At 45.2% G+C, this 10,730-nt stretch overlaps 1 protein-coding gene across 1 annotated transcript; it reads left to right on the forward strand.

The window, feature by feature from the left end:
• The first annotated feature begins 5,278 nt into the window (after positions 1 to 5,278).
• Positions 5,279 to 9,713, forward strand: LOC139155692 (uncharacterized). Its single transcript, XM_070730934.1, has 2 exons — positions 5,279 to 6,211; positions 9,155 to 9,713. Exons 1-2 carry the CDS (start codon positions 5,293 to 5,295, stop codon positions 9,394 to 9,396), a joined length of 1,161 nt encoding a protein of 386 aa, XP_070587035.1. The 5' UTR covers positions 5,279 to 5,292; the 3' UTR covers positions 9,397 to 9,713.
• Positions 9,714 to 10,730: the final 1,017 nt, after the last annotated feature.

The following is a 10,730-nucleotide window of genomic DNA, read 5'->3' on the forward strand; positions in this document are numbered from 1 at the left end:
TTATTTCCATTATTTTATTACACCGGGTAATATGCAGGGTTCATCGGCGTTCTTCGCCGTGAAATTTATTCCACCTTCCCGTGTGCTCTTGATGGGGCACAAGGCATACCAAGAACACCATCATCTCTTGTCTGGATTCAGCCAGTCCTCCTGTAACAGAAGAGAAACAGCGCCCGGTGTTAGCTTGTTGTACATGTTTGTTTGTTGCAGAGGTTTCTCTCCTAAAGCAGAAAGGAAAAATATCTGCTGTGAACTCCGCATAGGTGTCAGGAAGGGCTTCCAGGTAGTAAATGCTCAGCTCCATCTTGATTCCACTCTGGATTAAAGGATTACAGAGGTCGTAAAATGTTCATTGTTTTGTTTATGTATCATTAGGATGTGTGAAAAGTGGCCATTAGTCACTGTGGGGACCAAGTGCTAAGTCAGGGCTACCCTGGGACCCTCCCTCCCTCTCATTATAATCTCCCTCCCTCCTTCCCTCTTCTTCTTTTTTTGTCCCTCTTCATTCTCCTTTTTTTCCCTTCCACTCTTTCCTTCTTTTTCCCTTCCTTGCTCTCTTTCCTTCCTTTCCTTTTTCCTTCCCACTTTGTTCTCCTTCCTTCCTTCCCCTTTTCCTTCTTTTTCCCTTCCTTGCTCTCTTTCCTTCCTTTCCTTTTTCCTTCCCACTTTGTTCTCCTCCCTTCCTTCCTTCCCCTCTTTCCTTCTTTTTCCTTCCTTGCTCTCTTTCCTTCCTTTGCTTTTTCCTTCCCTCTCCTTCCTTTCTTCCCTTTTTCCTTCTTTTTCCTCCCTTGCTCTCTTTCCTTCTTTATTTCTTTGTCTTCCCTCTTTCCCTTTCTCCTTTCCTGCAAGTGATTTTCTTTTAGTTTGTTTTGACAGCCCTTTGTCAATGAAAACAGAGCATGCAGATGCCCCATGCAGCCCTGCCAAGCTCCATTTTCACTGGCAGGGGGCTGCAGGAGGCCCTTGTGACTGAAAACTGAGTGCGGGGAGTGTACTACGAGCAGGTCCATGCAGAGGTACCATGAGCCAGTTCATTGCTCTTTCCAGGCTGTCCCCGTAGTTTAGATCTACTCATCCCATAGCCCAGACCCAGCCCACAGACCTTGAGTTTGACACCCCTGGATTAAATGGTTTGCACCCAAGAGAGCATCAGTCATGGGCTCCTATGGGTATGGTTCTACATGGGGCTACCTTGGAAAAGTGTTCGGAAACTTCAGATCGTGCAGAATGCAGCTGCAAGAGCAATCATGGGCTTTCCCAAATATGCCCATATTACACCAACACTCCGCAGTCTGCATTGGTTGCCGATCAGTTTCCGGTCACAATTCAAAGTGTTGGTTATGACTTATAAAGCCCTTCATGGCATCGGACCAGAATATCTTAGGGGCCGCCTTCTGCTGCACAAATCCCAGCGACCAGTTAGGTCCCACAGAGTGGGTCTTCTCCGGGTCCCATCAACTAAACAATGCCACTTGGCGGGACCCAGGGGAAGAGCCTTCTCTGTGGTGGCCCCGGCCCTCTGGAACCAACTCCCCCCAGAGATTAGAATTGCCCCCACCCTCCTTGCCTTTCGTAAGCTTCTTAAAACCCACCTCTGCCGCCAGGCATGGGGGAATTGAGATACTCTTTCCCACTAGGCCTTCACAATTTTATGCATGGTATATCTGTATGTATGTTTGGTTTTTATAATAATGGGTTTTTAATTGTTTTTAATATTGGATTATTATTATTATTATTATATGCTGTCTTATTATTGTTGTTAGCCGCCCCGAGTCTCTGGAGAGGGGCGGCATACAAATCCAATAAATAAATAAATAAATGGTTAGGTATGTAGAACTGGTAGAAAAATTTTGAATTTTTTTTTCTTTTTTTCCCTTCTGGGCTCTGGGTATGTTTTTCCTATCACAATAAATGAGGTTGAATGTGTATAATTTTAGAAGAGATGTGCGTGCGTGTGCGTGTGTGTACATACACATACAGTTTATATAGTAGATAATGTATATTTTGGGATGCCTGTGTGTAATATTGTAAATTGTTTACTGTTTTATGGACATGCTGTGAGCTGCCCCGAGTCTATGGAAATGGGTGGCATAGAAACCCAATAAATAAATGAATAATTAATTAATTAATTAATTAATTTTTATTTATTTAATTGGATTTGTATGCCGCCCCTCTCCGAGGACTCGGGGCGGCTCACAGCATGTACAAAGAACAAGAAACAATAATAGCAATCCAATTAAATACATTAAAAAACAGTCTTTAAAATTCTAATTAAAAAAAGGGAAAACCATCAATATCATTCATTCAACAATCAAACCAAAGCATTCATTGGTCAAAGGGGAAGATCTAAGAAACCCCAGGCCTGGCGGCAAAGATCAGTTTTAAACTCTTCCGGAAGGTGAGGAGGGTGGGGGCAGTGCGAATCTCCGGAGGGAGCTGATTCCAGAGGGCCGGGGCCCCCACAGAGAAGGCTCTTCGCTTAGGTCCCACCAACCGACATTGTTTGGTCAATGGGACCCTAAGGAGACCAACTCTGTGGGACCTCACCGGTCGCTCGGATTCATATAATAGATAGATAGATAGATAGATAGATAGATAGATAGATAGATAGATAGATAGATAGATAGATAGATAGATGATAAATAGATAGATAGATGATAGATAGATAGATAGATAGATAGATAGATAGATAGATAGATAGATAGATAGATAGATAGATAGATAGAAGATAGATAGATAGATAGATAGATAGAAGATAGATAGATAGATAGATAGATAGACAGACAGACAGACAGACAGACAGACAGACAGACAGACAGACAGACAGACAGACAGACAGACAGACAGACAGACATATGGCATATACACATAGAATTAAATAGTATATTTTGGATGTTCAGTAATAGTAAATAGAAATTGTATCTCTTTGAGGGGAGGAGAAGTCAGGCACCCTAGATTTAGATTTAGATTAGATTTAATTGGATTTGTATGCCGCCTCTCTCCGAAGACTCGGGGCGGCTCACCTAACCCTGAATCCAAACCTTTGACGTGAGTGACGTCAAGTTGGCCACCTTTAAGCCAGTCACGTGATCTTTAAACCCTCCCAGTCACATGATCAAGCCACTCCCACCTGGTCACATGGCCAGCAAGCCACACCCACAAAATAAGCCAATGCCCACAATGTGCTAATAAAATTTTTTGCAGGCCTTCATTGGAGAGCATGCTCAGATGACCGAAACCCTTCTTCCTGCCTCTAGCATTTTAAAAGGAATGCGCTTCTGTTGGGTAAAAACCGCAGTCTGTTTTTTGCCTCCCTTGAGGATTTTAAATGTCTTGCAATCAAGTTTTTATATCAGCATGTTGCGCACGAGGGTTGTTGCCTTTCTGCTTTGCTTTTGATTGCTCTACTCCGAACGGTTGTAGTAAGTTACCCATCAGAGGTTTGGAAATAACTCCAAAGGGAGTAGAACAACGTCCCTCGAACCTCATCTGAAAAGGGAAACGGACAGAATTTTTCTTTTTCCCAGACACTATGTTGTACTCCAGACAAAGTCGCTGGCAAGATAAAATTGCATCCAGCTCTCTTTTTGAAAAATAGCATGTTGTCAGCGCCGGTGTTGTGTGTGTTCCCTGTCAGCCTTTAGAATTGTCAGATTCAGAAAATGAAGATGATGTTGAAGCTGTTAATTACCCTGATTTAAGACAGGTAGAATGTTCTGCCGGCGTGTCCCAACTGCCCGTAATTAGTCCAAAAAGACACACACCACACAATAGAAGGAACACCAAAAATCTTTATCAACAGAAAAGCATAGAAACATAGAAACATAGAAGACTGATGGCAGAAAAAGACCTCATGGTCCATCTAGCCTGCCCTTATACTATTTCCTGTATTTTATCTTACAATGGATATATGTTTATCCCAGGCATGTTTAAATTCAGTTACTGTGGATTTACGAAGCACGTCTGCTGGAAGTTTGTTCCAAGGATCTACTACTCATTCAGCAAAATAATATTTTCTCATGTTGCTTTTGACCTTTCCCCCAACTAACTTCAGATTGTGTCCCCTTGTTCTTGTGTTCACTTTCCTATTAAAAACACTTCCTTCCTGGACTTTATTTAACCCTTTAACATATTTAAATGTTTCAATCATGTCCCCCCATTTCCCTTCTGTCCTCCAGACTCTACAGATTGAGTTCATGAAGTCTTTCCTGATACGTTTTATGCTTAAGACATTCCACCATTCTTGTAGCCCGTCTTGGGACCCGTTCAATTTTGTCAATATCTTTTTGTAGGTGAGGTCTCCAGAACTGGACACAGTATTCTCTCTTTTTGAAAAATAGCATGTGAAATAGAATTATGTTGTCAGCGCCGGTGTTGTGTGTGTTCCCTTGTCAGCCTTTAGAATTGTCAGATTCAGAAAATGAAAATGAGGTTGAAGCTGTTAATTACCCTGATTTAAGAGAAGTAGAATGTTCTGCCGGCGTGTCCCAACTGCCCGTAATTACAGGGCAATAAGTCCAAAAAGACACACACCACACGATAGAAGGAAAACCAAAAATCTTTATCAACAGAAAAGCAGAAAAAACTCCCTTTTTAAATGTCAAAGGGATTTTCTGGTACACAAGTTACAGGTTAAATGCAATCCAATTTCTCACCCAGTAACTGGGAAATTGAATCCAATTCCAAAAGTCCAGAAAGTCCACACACAATCTTGAACAGGGAAACAGCAAAACCACGATCTTGATGAAACTATGAATCAGATAAACTTCCACAAGGCGAAACCAGCACGCTGCTCTTTTTATCTGTAGCACTAATTAAATCAGCCCCACCCACTTATCTCCTGTAATAATCCTTCAGTTGTTCTCTCCTATGCATCACTTTATGCATGCATGGGTCCGTCATAAGTTATTGTTCAGAATCCAGGGATGATAAGTGTTAGATCGAGAAGATTCTCTAAGATTCTATAAAATTCTATATCCAGGTTAACTTGTAAAAAGGTAGTGCTAAGCAGAATTCATAGGAATTGTTTACCTGTCTCCTATTGGTCGCTGTAGCCGGCGCCAAAATGGAAGAGCTGTCAGCCGCCGCTTGTTGCTGGGAGAAAGTCTTTAAATAGGGCTGCTCCCTGTCTTACGCGCTTTCTGCTTCACTCGCGCCTGTAGTGAAAGTGTTACATTCCGCTTGTTAGCGTCTGAGAGAAATAAAGCTTTTAAACTTGGATACCGTGTTTCTCGATTATTACATTGGCGACGAGGGTCTTAGAGGTGATTTTTTTTTTAGAAAAAAATCAGTATGTCGACCCCGTCCATTATTCAGCCTCCTGAGTTGTTTGACCCGGAGCGGTCAACTTGGACTGCCTATATGGCAAAATTTGAGATATTTTTGGAAGCAGCAGGTCTGCATACAACTGAGGATAGCAGGAAACGTGCCCTATTTTTGAACTATTGTGGCACCAATATCTTTGAATTGGCTGGCACTTTGACAGATCCGGAGCCTCCTAATGCTGTACCGTGGGCAACCTTGCAAGCCAAATTAGCTGCTCATTTTAAACCAACTAAGCCGGCGATAGTCTTTAGACACCAATTTTCGCGTATGGCTCAGTCGGAAGGCGAGACAATTAACCAATTCGCTACCCGATTACGCACTATTTTGGCTAAATGTCGCTTTGACAATCCGGAGGCAAGGTTGACGGACGCTCTCATTTTTGGAATGCGAAACGTCTCAATAAGGAACAAACTGTTGGCCACTGAAGACTCGTCCTTGCAGGACGTGATCAAGGCTGCTCAGACAGCTGAGGTAGCTGAGGCTGCTGCAGCTGACTTAAAATCTAATGATAAGCTGCACACAGTTTTTAAGATCTCGGATACTCAGCGTACCTCTGGCCGTCACCAGCATGACTACCAGCTCTCCGACTACGAAGGCTACGAGGACCAATGCTGTAACCTGAGAGGACCTCTGGACAGACAAGGCCGTTCAACTTTTCCTGCCTGCGCCGGCTGCAAAGGTCAACATCCAAGATCCCGATGTCCCTTTAAGGACGCCTTTTGCCACAGATGTGAGAAGAGAGGCCACATCGCAGCCGCCTGCAGAGCCGCCTTGCCCGATGACATCCAATCTACCCAGGGTCCCCTGCCTGCCTATTCTTCTCAACGATCCTACCGTCCTTCCCGGCCACAAGGACGGGGCTATCGGAGACCATGGAATGCCAGAGGTAACCGCCCTCTCCTACACTCCGGAATTTACCCCCCTTCCCCTAATAAAATTATTGTTCCCCTTCTCCTAAACCATCAGCCATGCCATATGGAATTGGACACTGGCTCCAAATATACTTTGATGCCATGGCATAAATTGCACCTGTATGTGCCAGGGTTGTCTCGGGACGCTTTGCAGCCTTTGGACATTTCCATCAAGGACTTTCAGGGTCATCCTATTAAGATTCTGGGCAAAACCAGGGTGCCTATCACCTTTAGAAACTGTCACCACATTTTACCTATTTTGGTTGTGGAAGGTGCTAATCACTCCCTGCTGGGGTTGGACTGGATGGCTCCTTTGGGGTTAGCGGTCACAGGCCTAAACAAATTGACCTGTACAACTGTTCCTAATTTTGTCAATGAGTTCCCTGAGGTTTTCCGTGATGGCCTGGGTACCTTTAAAGGGCCTCCAATATCCTTTTCATTAGATCCGACTGTTCCCCCATTACGGTTGAAGCCACGCCGGGTGCCGCTACCCTTACTCAGTAAGCTTGATGCACAATTAACTAAACTACAAGCACAAGGCATATTGGTGCCTGTTGAACATGCCCCATGGGAAACCCCAATAGTGACCCCACTAAAGCCAGATGGGTCACTTCGAGTTTGTGCAGACTATAAGTCAACAATTAACAAAGCATTGCAGCACAACTCGTACCCCATTCCAGTGGTGCAGCAGCTGTTGCATACCTTGGGGTCTGGTAAAATCTTTGCCAGATTGGACCTTGCCCAGGCTTACCAGCAGCTCCCCGTTGACGAGGCCACTGCCTTATCTCAAACGATTGTCACGCACAGAGGTGCTTTCAAATGTACTCGTCTTCAGTTTGGGGTTAGTGTTGCTCCTGGCATTTTCCAACGGTTAATGGAGCGCTTATTAGGGGGCCTAGAAGGGGTGGTCCCTTACTTCGACGATATCTTAATTTGTGCTGACAATTCTGACCAACTGCATGCTAGAATCAGACAAGTCCTTACCAGGTTAAGGGACAAAGGGTTAAGACTGAAGCCAGAAAAATGTGTGTGGGGTACTCCCTCAGTAGACTTTTTAGGTTTTCGCATAGATGCTAAAGGCATACACCCCACTGAAGAAAAGGTGAGAGCCATCAAGGAGGCCCCTGCCCCAACATGTAAGGCGGAGTTACAAGCTTTTTTGGGGCTATTAAATTTTTACTCTGTTTTTTTAAAACAGAAAGCCTCTGCAGCTGAGCCGCTTCATCGGCTCCTGCACAAAGGGACTTCCTGGGAATGGGGTGAGAAGGAACAACGAGCATTTAATAATGTGAAAGACCTCTTGTCCTCCCATAGTCTGGTAATTCAATACAGTTCCACACTTCCCCTGAGACTCACTTGCGACGCTTCTCCGTACGGAGTGGGTGGAGTTTTGGCCCATATCTTCCCTAATGGTCAGGAAGCCCCCATCACCTATTTTTCAAGAACGCTGTCTGGCGCTGAGCGTAATTACGCACAGATAGATAGGGAAGCTTTAGCCTTGGTGGCCGGGGTCAAGAAATTCCATCACTATCTATTAGGGAGACCCTTTCAACTAGTGACTGACCACAAGCCTCTCTTGGGTCTACTAGCCACCGGACGCCCAACCCCCCCATTCATGTCTCCCCGCATGTCCAGATGGGCCATTTTCTTAGCTGCCTATGATTATATCCTTATTCACAAAGGGGGAGCTGCTATCAATCACGCAGACGGACTAAGTCGCTGTCCGTTGGGACAGAGAGTGGAGGACCCAGCTCCAGCATCAGAGGTGCTCCTTCTTGAGTTAGATGGGACTCCTTTGGTCAGTGCTAAGGAGGTTGCTTTAGAAACCAGGCAGGAGCCAGTGTTACGCAGAGTTTTGAATTACATTTTAAAAGGTTGGCCATCTAATGGAGACGACCCCTCAGTAGGGGAATTTAAGACTAAGCGGCTAGAGCTGTCGGTTATGCATGATTGCATATTATGGGGGGAAAGGGTAGTCATCCCCACTGCTCTGAGGCCCCGAGTGATAAAATTGCTGCATGAGGGACACCCAGGGGTGGTAAGAATGAAAGCATTGGCTAGGGGGTATGTTTGGTGGCCGGGCTTGGACAGAGAGATAGAGAACTGGGTGGCAACCTGTGGCCAGTGCCAAGAAACACGGCCAGACCCACCTAAAACCACCCCTGCACAGTGGGACAGTCCACAAGGGCCATGGTCACGGGTGCACATTGATTTGGCAGGGCCCGTAGGGAACCACATGTTCTTAATTGTAATTGATGCCTATTCCAGATGGCTGGACATAGTGCTGTTAACATCTACCACGTCATCAGCAGTGATTAGCGCGCTAAGAAAATTATTTGCAACGCATGGGTGTCCAGACGTGTTAGTCTCGGACAATGGGCCCCAATTTACCTCTAAACAGTTTGAAGTGTTCTTAGCTAACCTAGGGGTCAGACACGCACTCACATCTCCCCACGCAGCGTGGTCGAATGGATTGGCGGAGCGTTATGTTCGCGTGGCCAAAGAGGCCATTAAGAGGTCAGCCCCAGGTGACATGCAGGACAGATTGGATACATTCTTGCTGACCCAACATATAACACCTAGTTTTACCACTGGGAAAAGTCCTGCTGAACTGCTTATGGGGAGGAGGTTACGGTCAGCCCTCGATAGGCTGCACCCCTCCTACATTAACTTTAAACCGGACAATGTACTAATACCTGAGCGGGCAGTGGCTGTGGGGCAAAATGTATTTGTCAAAAATTTTGATGCGGGTAAACAGTGGGAAAGTGGAGTAGTACAAGATCAGATGGGTCCCAAAACATATATGGTCAAATTACTGGATGGCCGCCTCTGGAAGAGACACATAGACCATATTCGGGGGAGAGTGGAAAAAGCCGAGAGCGAAGGAAACAGGGCTAACACTCATCCACTCCCCACAGGGACTTACTCGAGATCTAACAGGAACCAGGAACCAGTTGATTGGGACTTACCTGGGGGAAATGGCCAATCCCGCGCTGCCCCTGCTCTGCCATCTCCTGGGCGTGGAAGCGTGCCATCTGCCGGACGCGAGGAACCATCTTCATCGGTGGACACGCAGGTCATGAGCGACCCCCGACGATCAGATCGAACCCCCCGGAGACCAACTCACTTGGACGACTTTATAACATATTTGTCCGAATAATATCTGTAAACTAACCAGAAGGGGGAGGGGTGTTAGATCAAGAAGATTCTCTAAGATTCTATAAAATTCTATATCCAGGTTAACTTGTAAAAAGGTAGTGCTAAGCAGAATTCATAGGAATTGTTTACCTGTCTCCTATTGGTCGCTGTAGCCGGCGCCAAAATGGAAGAGCTGTCAGCCGCCGCTTGTTGCTGGGAGAAAGTCTTTAAATAGGGCTGCTCCCTGTCTTACGCGCTTTCTGCTTCACTCGCGCCTGTAGTGAAAGTGTTACATTCCGCTTGTTAGCGTCTGAGAGAAATAAAGCTTTTAAACTTGGATACCGTGTTTCTCGGTTATTACAATAAGGATGATTGATCTCCTCCTGGGCTGTCTGCCACACTCCCCTCTTCCCTGCTACTCACGCTTCCTTCGTCAGAGGAGACTTCGTCGGGAGATTCTATCGGAAGCAAAACAGGCCTGGGGCATGTGGATGTTTCCCCCACATCCACCTCCACATTCCTTGGGGCAGGAGCTGGGCCAGAGCCAACCACAACATAGAAGAAGCTAGTGGGGATGAAAGTGAAATAGAACAGCCGTCCGACAAAAGCATGCAGAATCATGTTTCTTCTGATAACGGGAGTATTGAAGAGAGCCCTTGGTTAAATCCAAAGATCAGAAGGTTGCGTAAAAGAAAAGATGAAATTGGGGGGAAGAGGTTTTAATATGCTATTCTGAGTGTGTAAATTAATTAATTAATTAATTACATCACTTCCAGAATTCAATGGAAGAGATGAACGCTTTCTTCAAAGGGCTAGAAAACAAAGATGGTGATATATGTCGTCTCTCTGAATAACATAAGAACATAAGAAGAGCCAGGCTGAATCAGGCCAAAGCCCATCAAGTCCAGCATTGTGTGTCACACAGTGGCCCACCAATTGTCCATGGGGCTCTTGAGCAGAAAGAGAAGGAAAGACCCTCCTTTTCCCCTGACTCCCAACAAATGGTACCCAAGGGAATCCTGCCTGCCTCAACCAACATAGAGGCGGCACGTGGACATCCGTTTCAATAACCACTTCAATAAGTCTTTATATTGCATGATAAACTGCTTTTTAACAGTGTGAATCTGACTCAGAGATAAGAAGATGTTTTGAAGTAGACAGCTTGTTATTTAGAAGGAATTATTATAACTTCATAATTTATCCTGTAAGAGTTTAATGCATTTTTCCTTGCCGGAGCTGTAATGATGAAATCCAATGTGGAAGGAAAAATAAATGTTATTTTGAAAATTACCAGCCTGTGAAGCTCTTATTATTGGAGCAACCAGCCTGACCCCAGCCGAGGTCCAGAACAGTCGG

This window comes from Erythrolamprus reginae, unplaced genomic scaffold (genome assembly GCF_031021105.1).
Source record: "Erythrolamprus reginae isolate rEryReg1 unplaced genomic scaffold, rEryReg1.hap1 H_46, whole genome shotgun sequence".
Lineage (NCBI taxonomy): Eukaryota > Metazoa > Chordata > Lepidosauria > Squamata > Dipsadidae > Erythrolamprus > Erythrolamprus reginae.

Excerpts from the sequence above, each read along its gene's own strand:
- LOC139155692 (XM_070730934.1), top strand. The coding sequence starts at position 5,293 with ATGTCGACCCCGTCCATTATTCAGCCTCCTGAGTTGTTTGACCCGGAG. Across the intron at positions 6,212-9,154 it reads GAGACCATGGAATGCCAGAG|GGACTTACTCGAGATCTAAC; the intron begins GTAACCGCCCTC and ends CACTCCCCACAG.